Source organism: Sceloporus occidentalis, unplaced genomic scaffold, assembly GCF_023333645.1.
Source record: "Sceloporus occidentalis isolate IW3139 unplaced genomic scaffold, rSceOcc1.0.p SCAF_1, whole genome shotgun sequence".
Classification (NCBI taxonomy): domain Eukaryota; kingdom Metazoa; phylum Chordata; class Lepidosauria; order Squamata; family Phrynosomatidae; genus Sceloporus; species Sceloporus occidentalis.
Window position 1 is genome coordinate 22,579,724 of NW_028316981.1, and position 20,361 is coordinate 22,600,084.

Below are 20,361 nucleotides of genomic sequence, written 5' to 3' on the forward strand. Positions count from 1 at the left end.
TTCCCAGAATTCCCTGGCACTCAGCCAGGGTTCTTAAAGCCGTTTCAAACTGGATTCTTCTGCCGTGTGTTTTGAACCTAACCCGCTTCTTCACAAAATCAAAAACCAACCAAATAATAGTAGTAATAGTATTTCTGTGGGTTTTCCAGGCCATGAGACCATGTTCTGGAAGAGTGCATTCCTGAGGTTTCGCCAGCATCTGTGGCTGGCACCTTCAGAGGACGCTGGCATGGAAGAGAGTGGGGCACATATACTGTGGTTTATGGGGAAGGGATGCCCATGTGCATCTCTGGATGGTTCTGTTCCTGAAGGGCAAGGCCTGCAGAGGGTCCATAGAGTTGGGGATCTCTTCTCTGCTGGGAGCCCCCCTGACTCTGGGTGGTTCTCATCTCCATTTGCTGGGTCTTGATTTTGGGGGTTTTCAGGACTGGGAGCCAAACCTTGGTCCAAAACACACTGCAGAAGTCATCCAGTCTGAGGCTGCTTTAACTGCGCTGGCTCAATGCTAGGGAATTCTGGGAACTGTAGTTTCTTCTGGCCCCAGAGGTCTCTGACACAGAAGGCTAAATGTCTCACAAAACTAAAGTTAAAACAGTCTCAGATTGGATTATTTCTGCTGTGTGTTTTGGAGCTTTGTTTACTTTCAGGGTTTCTTCTTTCCTCTTGAAGTTGTCCAAGTGCTTATGGGTTTCAATGGCCTCCCTCTGCATTCTGGCCTGAAAGCTGTTGCCATGGTTCAGAATTCCAGTCTTTTATGCCCAGGACGGTTTCTAATGTGTTCTTCTCTTGCTGGTTTTTCTGGCCGACCCATGGATAGGGAATACCAGCCTACACTGCTAAAAGCACTTGGAGTAATGAACCAAGGTGCACCCTCAAGCTACACACCTGACCTTTTGGATGAATACAGCCCTTCCCACTAAGTGATTAAAAGACCCTAGCTCCATTTATTTCTGTGCCTGCATGGGCTGCAGAAGATGAAACTTTCCATGGGCCGGAACCAAATACAGTTGCCCCTCCATATTCGCTAGGGTTAGGGGCACAAGACCCCCGTGAATATGGAAAAATCGCAAATAACAAAAACACTGTTTTTACCAGAGAGGACACCTCTCTAGGAATCTCTAGGTCCTCCAGTGCAACTCTGTGGTCAATGCCCAACATACACTGACAATAGAATGGCACTGGAGTAGCTACAAATGGTCTTTCAGTGCAACTTTTAGTTAAAGTTGACCACAGAGTTGCACTGGAGGACCAAGACAGTCCTAGAGAGAACATATTAATGAAAACCGTGAATAATCAAAGCCGCAAATATGGAGGGATGACTGTAGAATTATATGGTAATGTACAGCTTAACCCTCAATTAAAAATATCTACTTTACCCACCCCACTCTGGCAATCATGAGGACTAGAAACACATTCTTTGTATTTCTGAATATTCCACTATAGAGGATTCTGTGCAGCTGCCAGATTGTGATCACAAATTCTATTCTACGCACTGTAATAGGGTAACAGCCATCCTCCATAACTGCTGTACAGCAGAACAACTTTATTAGAGGCATCACATCCAGATATGTAAAACAATCAAACAAACAAATATGCAAGTCACTCTATTTTGCTTTGCTTCATGTCCTCAAAGGTCATTGTGTACATGTAAAATGGAGCTACTCGTCTTGTGATTTAAATGAGGGTTAGTACACCACTAAAAATTATGGACTGAAAGGTGAGAGAAAGAGATGGAAAGGAGAGGGAGAGAGCTAGAGAGAGAACATGGCTCAAAACAAATGGATCATCAAAGAGACTGGTTTCCACCAAAGCTGAGTTCCCAACAGAACTAACACTATTAAGTTTACACACAAAAAGAAAATCTTGAATGGTCTTGGAGTAGGCATGGGAACTTTGGTCCTCCGGATGTTATGGAATCTTTGAAAACCAAGCCAGCATGACCAGTGCTAAGAGATTACAGATACTGCAGTCCAAAACACCTGGGATGCCCAGGCTTTCCTAAACACAGACACCTCAGAAAATTCAGTATCTACCTCTGCAGCAGCCCCTTCAGAGGCAGAGGCTGAGCTGACCCCCTGGCCCTACCCAGAACCAAGGATAGATTCGCTCTTGCTTGAAAGAGATGAGTGGAAACGTGAAGATGGGGGCATCCAAGTCTGCATCGAAAAATGCCACCCGGCCTCTTTCATAATCCAGACACACCTGGATCCTCCTGGGTATCCTGACCAGAGGTAGGGAGGTCCACTGGGAGGTAAGCGCTCGAAAGTGGCCCCAACACTGCTCCACAGCCCAGATGCCTTGTTCAGGGCTGAGGCTGAGTGGTCCTTTCCTCTTCACAGACTCTCTGGCAATACCAACTGCCCAGCTCTGCCCTTGCTCAATAGCCACTCTCCAGGAATGTTTTCCCGAGCAGAAACCCTCACAGCCCAGCACAAAGAGCTCTAAATCAAATCTCTCAAGATTGTCCGGCAGCGCCTGTGGGTAACCCCAGTGTCTGACTCTCTTCCGATCCAGGGAGATGAGGAGTTTGGGATTGGCTGTACGGGGATCCAGTATTACGTTTTCTGGGGGAAATGGAAAGAAACAGAATCAGAGAGACAAGATGCAGTTCAAAAAGGGAGAGTTACAGGCTGAGTCTCCCTTATCCAGAATTCAGGAATCTGAAATATTCCAAAAACCAAATCCTTTTTCATGGGTGGCTAAGATACCATTGCTTTCTGATGTTTCAGTGTACACAAACTTTGTTTCATGCACAAAAAGTGTTAAAATATTGTATAAAATTAACTTTCACGCTATGTGTATAAGGTGTATATCAAACGTAAGTCAATTTTGTGTTTAGACTTGGATCCCATCTCCAAGATATTTCATTGTGTATGTATATGCAAATACAGTTATTCCAAAATCCAATAAAATAAAATAAAATAAATCCAAAATCCAAAACAATCTTGGCCCTAAACATTTTGGATAAGGGAGACTCAATCCACATTTGCTTGGACTACAATTCCCAGAAATCCCCAGCCAGCATGGGCATGTGGTGGGGGTTCCAGGAGCTGCAGATCAAAAAAGTTAGCTTTTCCAGATCTGTGGCTTGTTTGGACAAGGAAAGAAAGCAAAAATTCAATCCACTTCTCCACCTGTCTCATTAATACACAGAACTGTCCTACTGAGCCAAGCCTCTCTAAACCTTGTGCCTGGCACCTGTCAAGAAAGTGGATACTAAGGTGGATCCTCTTTCTTGACAGGTATCAGGGACAATATTTAGAGAGGTTCACAAGCAAGGTGCATTAGCAGTTATCCCCAGCAGGCTAAGCCCAGTATCCAGTATGGACGATCTTCCCCCATCTGATATCCTTAAGGAGCCCTGGTGGCGTAGTGGTTGAATTCCTGTACTGCAGCCACTCACTCACAAACCACAAGGTCGTGAGCTCAATGCCACCCAGAGGCTCCAAGTCAACTCAGCTTGGCATCCTTCTGTAAGTCACTAAAATGAGTACCCAGCTTGTTGGGGGCAATTAGCTTAAACTTCGTAAACCACTTAGTACATCAGTAAGCAGTACAGAAATGAACGTGATATTGCTATGATTTAGGTAACATTCCTCATGAATCCTCAACACTGAGATGATGAGAATTAAGAGCAGAAGAAGCCATATGGGCCAAATATCATGCGGTCTGTTTCCATAGTGGCCAACCCATATGGCTATAAGACTAATGCAACAACTGTCTCATGCTCCTGTTCCCAAGTAACCAATATAACAGAAGTATATGACCACTAGTAATGGAAGATACATGAGAGCCATCATGACTAGTACCCACAACTAGTAGCCCATCTTCCCTGAATTTGTTCAATTCCCATTCAATCCTAACATACTTGGCAGCCATTACTAGCTCTTATGGCTTCAAATTCCACAACTTTCATTCAAAAGATCTGGCGAACACCAAACTGGATAGGTTGAGAATGCAGTTGTGTGTTTGATTGGCTGTTGCTGCTGCTGTTGTATGCCTTCAAGTTGTTTCCGACTTACAATGATCCTAAGGTGAATCTACCATGACCTTTTTTTTGGCAAAATTTGTTCAGGGGAGGTTTGCCATTGCCATTCTCTGAGGCTGAGAACATGTGACTTGCCCAAGGTCACCCAGTGTGGTTTCATGGCTGAGCTGGGAATCAAACCCTGGTCTCCAGAGTCCTTGTCCAACATTCAAATGTGTTTCACTAGCTGGTAATAAACCTAGTAAACAAGCATCTGTATAGCTTTTCTTAAAGGCATTTATAAACTATTTACCAATGAGCACCACAGGTTTTATTACGTACTGTAGTATTGTAAGCAATCCTTAACACTCCTAAAGTGGTGGGCTTTGTGGTTTATCTTCCAGTATAGGCAGAGCCTGGAAATATTACTTTTTTGGATGACAACTTCTAAAATCCCCTAACCAGCATTATCAATGCCTGGGGGGAAAAGTGGGTAGCCATCATCCAAAATGGTAGCTTTTCCAAGTGCTCAGGGCAATTGCATAAGCCAGTGCAGTAGAAGCTCATTCCACTTAGCCTGCCAGCAACATGGCATGGTCCACACATAGCTCCCAGCTATTATACAAAAGGAATCCTCACATGGCTGAATGTGAAGGCTTACTCACTCTTGAACAAAAATCCCTTCTCTCCTAACTCTGGAGTCAACACAACCATCAAGATGGAGGCTAAACAAACAAATGCAAAAGCATTTACCTTCTATGCTTGCTTTTTGCTGTGCATCTTCATATATCACTGGCCACAAAAACTGCAGCAGGTTCCTCTGTTCCTCCGACAAAGCATTAGTGCAAGATGTCCTCTCCCTCTTTAGTTCTGCTTCCAGTGTTTCTGGAGAGGAAAGCATGAGGAGGAAACAATTGTTTAAGTGTTTTTTAAATGGTATACTTATGTATATTAATCTTTTGTATTGTTTTTAAATTGTATTGTTTTATACTTGTTCACCGCCTTAAGACCCTATATTGGGAGAAAGATGGGATAAAAGACACTAAAATAATAATAATAATAATAACAACAACAATAAAAGAGATGATGCCATTGCTATGGCTTGGGAGAGAATTTTGAGGTTTTGTTAAAGTTTTAGGCCATTTTCCTATTTTCTTTTATTACTATTTTTCAGAGAAATAAAAGATCAACTACTCTACAACATTATGTGGCAATGTAAGTTATCACTGGGGGCCAAAGTTAATGAAAAGGAGTTGTTTTGGAGGTGCTTTACAATAAATTACATAAACATTCCTTTTGAAAATTCCAAGTTCTTTGGCAACACAACTATTATCAGCAGCAAGTGCAGGTGGCAGACACCACAAAAATGGCTTGAGGAACACATGCTGTCCAACTCTTTTAAAGTATTTTTAAAACTTAGGCCTGAGACACACAAAAGTGGTGTGCCAGTGCCGAAATTACGATTCCAGAGCGTGCGGCAACCGCATGCTCCGGAACCCTAGTCCGTACAGGCGCTGTCATCATGGCAGCCTCCTGTCCACATGGGTGCCACCATGACACTGCTGCCGTGCAGCGTCTGCACATCGCTACATGTTGCGTACGTCATAAGTGGATATGCAATGCGCCACAAAAGGAACCCAGAAGAAGCAGGTACTTTTTACTGTGGAGGGACGGTGTGTGGTTTGGTGACTGCACCATCCTTCTGCTGTTAAAACAGGTGACTCCAGCTCGCCATTTCGGGGATGTCTGTATTGCCCTTTACTCTTCATTATGTGCAGGGGACATAGCAAAGGGTCAGCAAGGAATATTGCATCCTAAGAACAACTGTGAGATTCAGCATTCCTAAAATCATGCTAACACTCACAGTCTAAGGGGGAAAATGAAGGTTTCTTTACAATAATTTGCATTACTTTTCAGAAAACAAGAGGGTCTAATGGTACTTCCAGTGTAAGAAGAGTACAGTTGGCTCTCTGTATCCAGATTTTTTATCCACGGATTCAAGCATCCATATTTTGAAAACATTCAAAGATATATAAATTCCAAAAAGCAAACCTTGATTTTTGCCATTTTAGATATGGGGCACCATTTTAATATCCAGTGTATCTAACAGAACATCCATGGTTTGTTGTATCCACAGATGGTCCTGGAACCAAACCCCAGTGAATACTAACGGTCCAGTGTAGTTTCTTATTAAGAAAACATTGTATTGCTGCTACCATCCACAACTTGTGCAAGATAGTAAAGAAAACCTCTACAGTTGTGAGACTAAGAGGGGAAATCCTTTTCCTGAATTGCATGAACAATTAATTTATAATAAATATTTATCTGACAGCACTAAGCCATGGCCTTTGTTTCCTTTATGCTTACTGTGTGGTGCATTTCCCACGAGGGACTGCTATAGCAGGAGTGGGCAACTGGGGCCTCCAAATATTTTTGGCCTGCACCTCTCATAAGATGACCCCACTGTCAGTGCTGCCAAGGGATGAAGGAAAGTGTAGCTCGAAAACATTTGTAGGGCTTCAACAACCCATGTTTTCCTTATAGACACAGAATGACACCTTTCTTGAATCTTTTATACCTTTAAATTTGTTGAGGTTTTCTGTGAAAGCAACACTTTTTTGAGATATTGCACTGAGGTTTTTTCCCAGATTAGATGGCCTCTCCACTGGCATGGGCAACATTGCGCTTTCACACCTAGGAGAAAAGAGATTCTTCAGATCAACTAGGACAGAAGCATATTGTGCTGTTGAGGGATCTCTCCAAATACAGAATTGATCCCAAGGACAGTGCTAGGGAAGGGAGAGATGCCTGACTGTAATTTCCAGCACCATTTAGTTCCATTTGCATCCCCAGCATGGCAGAACCCAATATTCAGCCCCAGAATCGCACACCCATAGTACATAGTACCATAGTACCATCTCTTGATCCACCACCCCTGATTTTCTAACAAGTGGTGTCTCTCCTCTTCTTTACAGAAATACATCTTAACCAAGGACATGCCCAGAGATTAGGGAAGACCAGTTAGGCAGATCAAGGGGCTAATTTTAAATGTCTTTTAGATATTTTTTTAAGGAATTCGCCTTTCTGAGGATGCAATAGTGTTTCAATCGTACCGTTTTTAACTGGGTTTTATAATTTTTAAGTTGTTTTAATACTGCTAATTGCTTTACTCTATTTTAGGGTTGACTATTTGTGTACTTTAACTATATTGTAATCATTTTAATTTGTTAACTGCCTTGAGTTCCAGTTTTGGTAAAAAGACAGGGTATATATAAAGGCGATAATGATAAATTTGTTGATTAATAATAACAGTTGTTGTTGTTGTTGTTGTTGTTGTTGTATACCTTCAATTCATTTCTGACTTATGGCAACCCTTGGCAAAATTTGTTCCAAGGGGGTTTGCCCTTGTCTTCTTGAGGCTGAGAGAGTATGATTTGTTCATGGTCAACCAATGGGTTTCCATAACCAAGTGGGGATTCTAACCCTGTGTCTTAGACCAACACTCAAACCACTCTCTATTGCTTTAAATGAGGTTTTTCTAGTTTCCTGCCTAAACATATTGTTCAATTTGCCACTCAGTTTTGAAGGCACAGTTTTCAGGGGAGCTGTGAACGGAGTGTAAAAACAGCCTTAGATGGAATCATCTGTCTCAGACACAACATTATTCACAAAGTATTGAAGGTGTGCCCTCCCAGAAAGCAGCCACTATTCTGTGTGTATGAATAGGATTTATGCTAAAGATCAGGCTTAATCTATGCAAGTGCCCATGAGGGTAGCAGAGAGAGAGATATTTCTATATTACTCAGTATGAGCTTTAGAACATCAAATAACATCTGAACAAAAAGAAAATGCATACCGGGTGAAAGTTTCCTTGAGATTCTAGAGAAACCAAAAGACAAAAATATGAATTATACAGTGAACTGGCAGCCACTCCTGCCAGTAAGGCACAGAGTGAGAAACAGTTGCAAAAGGAACCCACAGAGGGTCACAGCTACATCTCAGCCCACATTTATAAAAAATAATATACAGTGCGCCCTTTGTTTACGCAGGGATCCGTTCTGTACTCCCCCGCATACAACAAATAACATGTATGCTTGAGCCCTATTTAAATTAATGGGGCCCGTGGATGTAGCAGCATGGCAGTGCGCACCAGTCCTTCCTCCCCGTGCGGCTTCCAGCATATGCTGAAAGCCGCGTAAAGCATGCCCACGTATGATGCTGGCGCACTCTAAATATATTCACACATATTTTATATTTTGAAACACTTTGCTAAACATATGAAATGTAGTTTTGAATTTTTATGTCAAATCTTATACAGGTTGTGTCTCCTTTACCTGGTATTTTGAAATCCAAATTACTCCAAAATCCAAAATTGTTCACATGAGTGACTGAGATAGTGACACCTATGGCTTCCAATGGTTCAGTGTACATAAACTTTGTTACATGCACAACATTATTGCGTATAAAATGTCCTTCAGGCTACGTGAAACAGGTGTATACAAAACATAAATGAATTTCATGTTTAGACTTGGATCCCATCTTCAACATCTCTCATTGTGTATATGCAAATATTTCAAAATCAGGAAAAAAAATCCAAAATCCAAAACACTTCCAGTTCCAAGCATTTCAAATAAGGGAGGCTCAATCTGTATACATATTTATGTAAAATATTTTTTGGCCTGTATACAAGAATTGGTAGTCATCAATCTTAAGTCCGAAGCATTGTAAGTCAACCCACATATAGATGCCGTAATAACTAAGTCATGAAATTGACACACAAACTCTCACCAGCAAAAATTCACCAGCAGGTCTCTGACAGTCCTTCTCTAAGTCACTGATAAGGCTGCTGAGAAGAGAAAAGGTATGATTGAGTCGTCTGACAGTTTCCTTTTGCTCCTTTGCAATCTCCTTTTCTAGTTCACCCAGCTGAGCCAAAAGATTCCTCTCCTGTTCCTGCAAGAACAGATGTAGCTGCTGGAACTCCAGCACAACCTTCTCTCTCTTGGCTTTGACATCTTCCTGCAATGAAATGGTAAAATGAGGCAGGAGAGAGAAGAACAGGTTAGAAAAATGAGATCTTGAGACACAAGACATGTCATGTCACAAAGTGAAACTGATGGTAGGAAAGAATAATTGTAATTACAATTAGTTTGTGTATAATAATAATAATAATATAGTTTATTTATACCTCCCGCCTCTCCCATGTATCGAGGCAGGATTATAAGCTTAAAAGACACTTAGTACAATTTACAATCAATACAACAATAAAATACTATTAGTTCTCTAAAAATTACAAAGGGCCTTTATGGCGTAGCGCCTTCTCTGTGGAATGCATTACCTGAAGGGATCCGCCTTAATGGAACAGTAAAAGCCTTTAAAAAGGCATTAAAAACCCACCTCTTCCTACAAGCCTACCCTCCCAATTCCTTCTAAGATTATCTTTCCCCTATTGACTCTGACGTATTGATATTCATGATTTTAACATTATTACTGTATGTTTTTAACTATGCTTTTGGATTTAATTTGTTTTAATGTGTATTTTTAATATGTGAATTGTGGTACTGTTTTTACTGACTGTCTTTACTGACACTTGTACACCGCTTTGATCTTGGGAAAAGCGGTTAATAAATAAACAATATTATTATTATTATTATTATTATTATTATTATTATTATGTCAAACCTAGATGTTCCCAGTGACCAATCTGGCTGCTGCATTTTGAACCAATTGAAGCTTCTGAATTTGGTACAAGGGTAGCCCCAAGTAGAGCGCATTGTAGAAATCTAACCGAGAGATTACCAATGCAAGTACTACTGCTTCAAGGTCCTTTCAGTCCAGGTAGGGACGCAGTTGGCATATCAACCGAAGCTGATACCAAGCACTCTTGGCCGTCGCATCTATTTGGGATGTCAATTGTAAGGACGCATCCAGGAGTACTCCCAAATTGCGAACCTCGTTCTTTAGGGGAAGTGTGACCCCATCCAGGACTGGGTGACAGACTTCCATTTTCTCTGAATTCAGTCTGAATTAGTTTTCCCTCATCCAGCCCATTACCGATCCAAGACAGGCATCCAGAGGAGAGATGCCATCCCTAGTCACTGCAATAGTCGGGGACATAGAGAAATAAATTTGGGTGTCATCAGCGTACTGATGACACCGCACTCCATGTCTCTGGATGATCTTTCCTAGTAGCTTCATGTAAATGTTGAAAAGCATGGGGGACATAATGGCACCCTGAGGGACGCCAGATGTCAGCTCTCTCTTGGAAGAGCAGCTGTCCCCCAGCATCACCATCTGGAATCTGCCTGAGAGGTAGGAATGGAACCACTGCAGTGCAGTGCCCCCAATACCTAACTCCCTTAGGTGTTCCAGAAAGATACCATGGGCTATGGTATCAAATGCTGCTGAGATGTCCAAGAGCACCAGCAGGGTCACACTTCCCCTGTCGATGCCCAGACGGAGATCAGCGACTAAGGCGACCATGGCAGTCTCAACTCCGTATCCCGCCCTGAAACCAGTTTGAAATGACTCTAGATAATCGGCTTCATCCAAGACAGCTTGGAGCTGGAAGGCGACTGCCCTCTTGATCACCTTGCCCAAAAATGGTAAAAGAGAGACTGGTCTATAATTGTTTCTCACCAGGGGATCCAGGGAGGATTTTTTCAAAAGCGGTCTAATGACTGCTTGCTTTACTTGTGATGGAAATCTTCCCTCCCTGACGGATGCATTGATTATAGATTGTAGTAATGTTTTTGTTGCATCCCCTCCCTGGGCGGTCAACCATGATGGGCAAGGATTGAGAGGGCACGTCCTCCTCCTGACACATCCAAGAATCTTGTCCACTTCATCAGCATTTACAAACTCAAAATGATCCAGTCTAACAAGGTCCACAGAGTCACTGGATATCTCTCTTCCCATCTCTGCTATAATGCCAGCCTCCAGATCAGCCCTTATCCGAGAGATTTTATCCACAAAAAAATTATTAAAAGCATCACAGCAGGCTTTAGTTGGTTCAAATACTACGTTTAGGATGGGAGACGGTTGAATTAGCTTTTTGACCACCCTAAACAGCTCTGCTGGACAAGACTCAGTGGACGCAATACGTGCAGCATAGAAGGAATTCTTTGCTGCATCTATTGCCACTCCATAAGACTTCAATAGGATTTCATGGAGTGTCTTGTTGGATAAACATTGATGTTTCTGCCAGCGGTGCTCTAATCATTGCTCAGGCCGCTTCATTTTACAAAGATCTTCAGTGTACCATGGTTTTTTATTAGGAGTGGGCTGGAAAGGACGCTCAAGAGCGATGCTGTCTATAGCCCTGGTAAGATCGTTATTCCAGGTATCAACCAAGGCATCAACATAATTGCCATCGTTCCCAACCATATATCCCTCTAGGGCTTCCTGGAACCTTTTGGGTTCCATCAGCCTTCGTGGGTGGACCATTCTAATAGGTCCTCCACCCCTGAGGGGGGTCTGGGTAATAACCTTAAATCCCACCTTGACCAGAAAGTAATCCATCCATGATACAGCAGAGGAATAATTTACCTCTGCCCACGGATGTTCCTGATCTGTACTGAAGACCACATCAAGTGTATTACCAGCACAATGTGTTGGATCCGAGACTAATTGGGACAGACCCATGGCTGCCATGGAAGTCATGAACTCCCGAGCTGCACCTGTCAGCTCTAGTAAGCTGGCCTCAAAGGAAATATTGAGGTCCCCCAGGACAAGAAGCTTGGGAGACTCCAGCACCAGCTCCGTCAGCTCAGCCAGGGAGTATGTTAGGCAACGGGATAGACGGTAGACTAACAGAATCCCTAGACTGTCCCAAGCCTTCAGGGTCAATTAGTTTGTGTATCAGCTGCACCTTTTCCTAGGGAGAGCATATCTGGCCAGATGTGGCCAGATCGTTTCATGCTTTATCTCCCATCAAAACTACTGTAATGTGCTCTGCATGGGGCTACCCATGAAAGGCTACAACTACAAGAAGAGGGATTTCACCTAAACATTAGGAAGAATTTTCTGATTGTAAGAGCTTTTCAACATTGGAACGCTTTGCCTTGGAGAATGATAAGAGTCTCTTTCTCTGGAGGTTTTTAAAGAAAGGCTGGATGGCCATCTGTCAGGAGTGCTTTGATTCTGTGTTACTACATGGCAGAATGGTTTTGGACTGGATGGCCCTTTGGGGTGTCTCCAACGCTATATTCTATGATTTATGCAAGTAAGACTGTATTATTTCACATGGCTACTCCAGCTGTTGTAACTGTGTGTAGTTTTAAAACATTAATTAAGAAATGATTTTAGGGGCTGTATAGATTGTCAAGAAAGGCCGACATGGGGACAGAGTGGGGGCATGGTGTCTGCACAACGCATGCCCCGATTCTGCCCCATGCTGGTATGAGGCCTTGCGCCTCACCACATGGTGGGAGGTATCACGGCACTCCTCTGGAGCTACGTCCAGATGACACAGCACCAAAGGAGTGCAGAAAAGCTGCTGCACCAGTGACTATGGTGCCCTTTCCACGGCGCAGAAAGGAGACACTTTTTGCAGCTCCTTTTTGCGCTGCGGAAAGGCCAGTTGCCACAGCCCCTATCTGGCAAAGAAAGAGGTGGCTGCAGGCCACCCCTTAGGGAGAGTCTGTATAGCCCCTTATTCTGTTTTAAAATTGTTTTTAAGCTGTTGTACATCAGGGAGTATTTGAGTATTTTCCATAAGCTTAGTCTATCTTTATATTATTTTATAGGAGAATTATACAATGAGCCCTTGGTATCTGCTGGGGTTTGGTGCCACAATCCCCTGTGGATACAAAAATCCTTGGATACTCACATCCCATAATATACAATTGCACAGTAAAATGATGCCCCTTATATAAATGGCAAAAAATAAATACTTGATTTTTGGAATTTATATTTTTATGGAATGTTTTCAAGCTGTGTCTGCTTAAATTCATGGATAAAGCATCTGTGGATACAGAGGGCCAACTGTACAAACACTTCTATAGTTAAAAAGAAGGAGGATTTCAAAGGATGACATAAACTGTGGCAGGGAGACGATTATCGTTTCCAGTCCTATGAAATCACTTACTAAATACTGTGCCATTTCCTTTTCTCGCACCATCTTCAGCTCTTGGACAGCACTTCTTTCTGTCTTCAGCTTCTGCAGCTTGATCTCAATTTCTTCCTAAGCCAAGATATATAACAAGAGAAAACAATAGGACATATTTCACCCACTGTTCTGGTACTAGGCCAAGAAATGCCTCCCAATACCAGTTGCTGGCAAATAGTGTGAAGACGTTATCATACTCATGTCTTGTTCAAAGGTGCCCCTGAGTTTGGACCTTCTCTGTGGTTACTCCCAGGTTGTGGGTCTCCTTTCTCAGGGAGGCTAAACAGATTCCCATCCTAAAGCAGACAAATACCTTCTTCTTCTGGCACTTTTATGATTGTCTGGCTCCTGAAGAAGTACATTTTAATGGTGGGTGTTTGCTGTATGCACTCCCTTTCAAATATGCTTTCAAATTTTTCTTAATTCAATTGTTTTAATATGATTATCTGATTAATTGTGCTTTAATATCATGTCATCCAAACATAACTTTATTGAATGTAACCAAAGGTCACTTTGAGAGCCTGTGCATTAAAGTGGTCTGAATGCTGGGCTATGATTGTGGAGGCCAGGGTTTGAATCACGACTCAGTCATGGAAGCCCGTTGTTTGATCTTGGGCAAGTTACAGTCTCTCACCCTCAAGGGAAGGCAATGGCAAACCTCATCTGAATAAATCCTGCCAAGAAAACTCAATGATAGATTAGCTTTGGGGTTGCCATAATTTGAAAGGACTTGAAGGCACACAACAACAACAACAACAACGGCCACTGCAATGCAGCAGAAAATCCCCAACTGAAACAGGCATAAAGTACTATAAAACGACATATGAACCAGCCTGTAAGTACTCCATTTTTAACTAACTTCTATAAAAGTCAGATTCTCATGCTTAACTTTAAGATTTTTTTTATTTGTTAAGACAGTGTAACACCCATTGTTCCAGCTTCTAGCGGAAATCAAGTTACTATATATGCAACACATACATGGTTATTTGCTATTAGACCCACAGAGTCCTGTGTATTTTAATATTGTCATTCAGTGTGGTTTTAGGTTTTATCTTCTTCTTTTTTCTTTTTTCTTTTTTTAAAATCATACTCCTGGGCTGCCTTGGGTCTCAGTATTGGGAGAAAGCTGGGGTTTAAAATTAGAAAAGAAAATACAGTCCAAGAAGGCCTGTGAATAAGCTAACATTTACTGGAAAAGACTAAAGTTCACATCAAAAGCAAAGAGATTCAGTGTGGTGCAAGAGTGTGATCTTTACAGACAGACAGATTTATATTATTGTTCTGAGCTTTTACTTCCTTCTGTCCTACATTTTTCTTGAATGTCTTGCATTTCGTGGTGCCGTGTCCTCCTTTGTGGTTAGGACATCTGGTCACCCTGCTCAGGGGAAGATAACGGCAAACCTCCTCTGACCAAATCTTAACTGACCAAGCCCCATGAAAATCCCTTAGGGTTGCTACAGGTCGGAAATGACTTGGAAGCACACAACACACTCACACACACACACAGTGATGAAGAAGCCAGTGGAGCTTGGAAAGCTTGCAACATGTATTCTGTGCATTGGGGCTGCCCAGTAACTCAGAACACCACCACTACCACCATCTGGACAAAATGCAGGCCTGAGACTAACATGCATACATATACATATACAAATTCCTCCCTGTATTATTTTTAACCCCTTTGCCTGATGAAGAAGCCAGTGGAGCTTTGAAAGCTTTCAACACATGTGTTGTACATTTAGGTTGGCCCAATCTCAGAACAACACCAACAACAACTGGACAAAATGCAGGCCTGTGACTTATCCATATATCAATATTCGAATTTAGTGATTCTATCAGAAATAATAATAAATATGCTGGAGATAATAGGTGTTAGAATGCTTTGCAATAGCATATAGAGGTTTAGCGATAGATATAGGTGAGGATTGCATGTAGTAGGGCTGCGTGAAACCAGATGGCTTGTTATCAGAGGCCTTGAGTCTGTGCTCAACAGTCTGGTATGCAGAGGGAGGAAGGTTAGAGCTGGTAGAGGATGGTAAGTGGGGGCTCAGGTGGAGAATGGGCTGTGGGAAAGAGGTGGAGAATATACTTTGCACGCTTTGCTAGGGGAGGGGCAGTGGATGATGGGGTTTTAATATATCAATTTTGGCTGAGATTGGCAGTCTCAGTTTAAAAGCTGAGCTGGTGAATTACTGACTCTGGATCTTTCAATAAAGCTCTGTTTACTTTCACCAAGATTGATTGTGGCCAGGACCTGAATTCACTTTTCTGATAGTAAGCTGCGACTCACAAAAATCTGGGATGATGCAAAAGCATTCAGCACCAGATGACCTTCCTAAACCAGCAACCGGAGAGGAGAGCCCAGGGATGGCTCAGCTGACAGCTACAGGCAGGGGAGCCCGGCCTAAGGAGGCAAAGGCAGCTGCGGTGGACTCTATGCCTGTCACAACTGAGAAAGATGTGTGGTCCCTGAACCCCACCACACCTATCCGAACATGGGAGAGACAACGTGCTGGTAGGCTGTCAGTCTGGCATGTGGGGCTGGCAGACCCCCTTGATCTTGGCCCTTTGGAAGGGGAGGATTGGGATGAACAGATGAAACATATGGGGAACAAAATACAAGACGTACAGACCGCTTTAGCTGAAGTGATGAGTGCCTTGAGGACCCTGATAGCGGGACTTGGTGATGGTGGTGGAGCTGCAGCTGTACAACCAGCACCAATACGGGGAGCACTGTCTCCAGCCCCCGTAGGACAGCCAGCACCTCCTCCAGCAATTCCAGGGGCCAGGCACCATCAGGATCCACTTGCAAGAAAACTTGGGATCAGGTTTGATGGGTGCCCTCAGTTATTGCCATACTTCTTATCCCAGGTCTCGGGACACATGAGGGAATGGGGAGCTACTTTTCCGGATGAGGCTGCCAAAGTGAGATGTGTTACCAAGGGGAGGCGGCCGACTGGCTAGTTCAACTCTATGACAGTGGAGCTGCTGAACTGCAAAGTCTGCAAGATTTTATGATGGCTCTGAGGGCCAGGTTTGAAAACCCATTTCGGGCAAAGAAAGCCCGAGCCAGCTTGATGGCACTGGAGCAGGGATCACGCTCCATATCTGAATACGTGTTAGAATTCAGGAGTCTGGTTTCTCAAGTGCCCGAGTGCCCAGAGGCTATGAGAGTGCAGTACTTCAAGGATGGGTTGCGTCCAGATGTGCTGCAGTGGGCACTTATGCATGGCAACCCAACCACAGTTCGTGAGTGGATCAGATTGGCTGGGGAGGCTGAAGTGATTCAGACTGAAATCAAGTTATCAATGCAGAGGAAAGGTAGTGCTCACCGGGGGAAGGACAAACACCCCTTACAGACTATGTTTATGCTGGAACAGTCAGACCTGGCGGTAACAAAGTGCAGTCAACCCAAGAAAGAGGGGGGTGAAGCCCCAGGGGACCTAGATCCAATGCACCTAGAGATCCGACAGGCCTATGAGGGGGACAGTTGGTTACAAAACCACAAAAACCTATTAGTACAGAACTCACAGGGACTGTGGGTTAAAGATACAAAAATTTATATTCCACAGAGTTTGAGATGCAGGGTTTTGCAAACTTGCCATGATGCCAGAGCAGCTGGACACAGGGGTTACCTGAAAACCTGGCACACCATCAGAAAACAATACTGGTGGGATGGGATACGAGGCGAAGTTGAAGCATACGTAAAGAATTGTCCGGTTTGTGCCAGGGCCAAACCGTTGGTGGGAAAGCCCAGGGGGTTGTTGCAACCGCTCCCCACCCCTGGGGGCCCATGGAAGCAGATAGCTATGGACTTTATTACAAACTTGCCTGATAGTAGGGGTCGAAACACCATTTGGGTGGTGATGGACTTGTTTTCCAAACAGACACATTGTGTGGGATGTAAAGGACTCCCTAATGCAACAAAACTGGTGGATTTGTTCATAGCCAATATTTACAAGCATCATGGGATACCTGACAAAATAGTGAGTGATAGAGGGAGTACCTTCATTTCGCAGTTCTGGCAGGTGCTACAGAGGAAACTAGGAGTAGAAGTGGCTTTGAGTACATCCCATCATTCCCAAAGTGACAGTCAGACTGAAAAAACTAATTGTTCACTGGAGAGTTACCTGAGGTGTTACATTAACTATGTACAGGATGATTGGTATGACCTACTGCCCCACGCCGAGGTGGCTTTTAATAGCACTGTCAATCAGAGTACTGGACATTCCCCTTTTGAAATACTGTATGGTTATGAACCTAAGCTTTTGCCGTCTATGCCTTCTGAGCCAGATGAGTCGGTTTCAGTGACACAATGGATTACAAAGCTCAAAGATGCTTGGCCTAAGATTGAGACTGCCTTGGAGGGGGCAAAGAAAGAATATTAAAAATCTGGTGACCGAAGAGAAACCCGGGATGGAACATACAACCTGGTAGAAGAGTTTATTTATCCACAAAGCATTTAAAGACCAGACATTCATCTAAAAAATTAGGGCCAAAATATGTGAGTCCTTTTCCAGTAAAAAGGTTGATTAATTCAGTGTCTGGTGAATTGGATTTGTCCAAATCTTATAGATATTTACATCATGTTTTCCATTTCAGTTGAAACCAGACCAGAGCACGGAGCCAGGGAGACAGGAGGACCCTTCCACCCCTTCAAATGATGGTGGAGAGGGAGCAGCATTTTGAAGTGTCAAAGATTTTAGACTTTCAGGGGGGAAGTACAATATTTAGTTTATTGGAAGCATTTTTTCTGCAGACCATGAGTGGGTTGACCACCAACAGGGCCCTTGATTTGTTGGCAAGGTTTCATCAAGGCTATCCTGATAAGCCTCATGCTTCCAGGAGAGGGGTGTGGGGTTTTTTTGAGGGGGGGGGCAGACTGTTAGAATCTGGGGATTCTATCAAAAATAATGATTATGGTGGGGATAATGGGTGTTAGGATGCTTTGCATTGGCATGTATATGTGCAGGGATAGATAGTGAGGAGGCTTGAGTAGAGGGGGGCTGGGTGCCTGGTATGCAGAAGGAGGTTGATGAAGGTTGGTAAAAGATGGTAAGGGAGGCTTAGGGGAAGAACGACCTGTGGGAAAGAGGTGGAGAATATAGTTTGCACGCTTTGCTAGGGGAGGGACAGTGGGTGATGGGGCTTTTAATATACAGTATTAATTTTGGCTGGGTTTGGCAGTCTCAGCTTAAAAAAATTGAACAAGTGAATTACTGACTCTGGATCTTTCAATAAAGCTCTGTTTACTTTCATCAAGTCTGGCTGATTGATTGTGCCAGGGGCTGAATTCCCCTTGTCTGACAATAGATATAGATATATAAATCCCTTTGCCTGATGAAGAGACCAGTGGAGCTTGGAAAGCTTGCAACTATGTATCTTATGGATTTGGATTGGCCCAATAACTCAGAACAACAACATCTGGACAAAATGCAGGCTTGTGACTGATATCATTATATTGTATGTGTGTGTGTATAATATACATACATACATACATATATATATATATATGTATATATGTATATATATTCCTATGTATCAGACTGCTCTGATACACAGGAGAGAGGTTGGTGAATTCTTTGAATGGCATTTATTCCACACATTGTTATAACAGTGGATACTTACTGATACCCAAGCCACTGAAGAAGACTATAGGTCAAAACATAGGTCTGAGTTACTGGACCAACCCAAATGCACAAGATACAGGGTTGCAAGCTTTCCAAGCTCCACTGGCCTCTTCATCAGTGACTAACACCATTATATGTATGTGTACACACACACACACACACACAGAGTCCGCCCTGTATGATATTAAACCCCTTTGCCTGATCAAGAGGCCAGTGGAGCTTGGACAGCTTGCAATGATGTATCCTGTGCATTTGGGTTGGCCCAATAACTCAGAACACCAACACCATCTGGACAAAATGTAGGCCTGTGATGAATATCACTATACTCTGTGTGTGTGTGTGTGTATTCCTCCCTGTATGATTTTAACCTCTTTGCCTGATTATGAAGAAGCCAGGGGCACTTGGAAAGCTTGCAACTGTGTATCTTGTGGATTTGGGTTGGCCCAATAACTCACAACAACAACAACATCTGGACAAAATGCAGGCCTGTGACTAATAGCATTCCTCCCTATAATATCTGATTGGGCGGATTATGTAGGGAGAGGCGTTCCCGCAAGTAACTCAGGCCCAAAGCATGTAGTGCTTTAAAGGTGATAACCAACACCTTGTACTGCACCCAGAAGCTAATTGGCAGCCCGTGAAGAGATTTCAACACCGGTGTTATATGGTCGGACCTAGGTGTATTAGTGACCAGTCTGGCTGCAGCATTTTGAACCAACTGAAGCCTCTGAACCTGGTACAAGGGTAGCCCCAAGCAGAGCGCATTATACTGTGTGTGTGTGTGTGTGTGTGTGTGTGTGTGTGTGTGTACACACACACACTCCTCCATGTATGATATTAGCCCCTTTGCCTGATGAAGAGGCCAGTGGAGCTTGGAAAGCTTGCAACCATGGGTTGGTCCAATAATTCAGAACAGCAACACCATCTGCATAAAATGCAGGCTTCTGAATAACATCCATACAAACCACACACACACACACAGTCTGATTTTAACCTCTTTGCCTGATGAAGAGGGCAGTAGTGGAGCTTGGAGAGTTTGCAACCCTGTCCCCTGTGCCTTTGGCTTGGCAAAGGGCAGTATCCCTGTTGCAGAGTGTGCCCCACTCCCAGCCTCTCCTTGGGGTTACCTTGTAATCCTGGGCTGCCTCTTCCAGGGGGAGGACCAGGTGGGCCCTGTGCTGCCTGGCCTTCTCACAAACCAGGCAGAGGAGGCTGAGGTCCTCCTTGCAGAACACCTTCTGAGGTTCCTGGTGTTTGTGGCAGAGGCCTTCTCCTCCTGGGAAGCCCTGGAGCCTGAGCCAGGCCTCTGCTGCTGGCACCTGAGAGGCTGGCATCCTGCTGCAGCCTCCTTGACCCCCAGGGCTGCCTCCCTCTGCCCCATGCAGGAGGCAAGGCAGGGCCTCCTCTTGCTCTCCCATTTTGTGTGGGTCACACAAAGCAGAAAGGAGGCGGATCTCGACCACTTCCCAAGCAACTAAACTTCTCACTAAAGCTTTAAGTTTCACTTTCCTGCTGCCCTCTGCCTGGGAAGGGAAGGGAGGGAGAGAAGGGATAGGGAAACTATCAGGTCCAAAACACACACTGCAGGAACAATCCACTTTGGCACCCCGGGAACTGCTTTGGGAATCCTAGGGATTGTAGTTTGTTGTAGCACCAGA

The 20,361-nt window shown here is 43.7% G+C and overlaps 1 protein-coding gene across 1 annotated transcript; it reads right to left on the reverse strand.

The window, feature by feature from the left end:
• Positions 1-1,526: 1,526 nt before the first annotated feature.
• LOC149321153 (E3 ubiquitin-protein ligase TRIM7-like) lies at positions 1,527-20,135 on the reverse strand. Its single transcript, XM_089516085.1, has 7 exons — positions 19,831-20,135; positions 13,056-13,151; positions 8,756-8,986; positions 7,824-7,846; positions 6,546-6,661; positions 4,721-4,852; positions 1,527-2,564 (listed from the first exon to the last, which is right to left on the reverse strand). Exons 1-7 carry the CDS (start codon positions 20,119-20,121, stop codon positions 2,050-2,052), a joined length of 1,404 nt encoding a protein of 467 aa, XP_089372211.1. The 5' UTR covers positions 20,122-20,135; the 3' UTR covers positions 1,527-2,049.
• Between the last annotated feature and the right edge of the window lie 226 nt (positions 20,136-20,361).

Coding starts and splice junctions, on each gene's coding strand:
- LOC149321153 (XM_089516085.1), bottom strand. CDS start 20,121: ATGGGAGAGCAAGAGGAGGCCCTGCCTTGCCTCCTGCATGGGGCAGAG. Junction 7,847..8,755: donor CTGCTGGTGAATTTTTGCTG/GTGAGAGTTTGT, acceptor TGGTTTCTCTAG/AATCTCAAGGAAACTTTCAC. Junction 6,662..7,823: donor CTCAAGGAAACTTTCACCCG/GTATGCATTTTC, acceptor CTTTTCTCCTAG/GTGTGAAAGCGCAATGTTGC.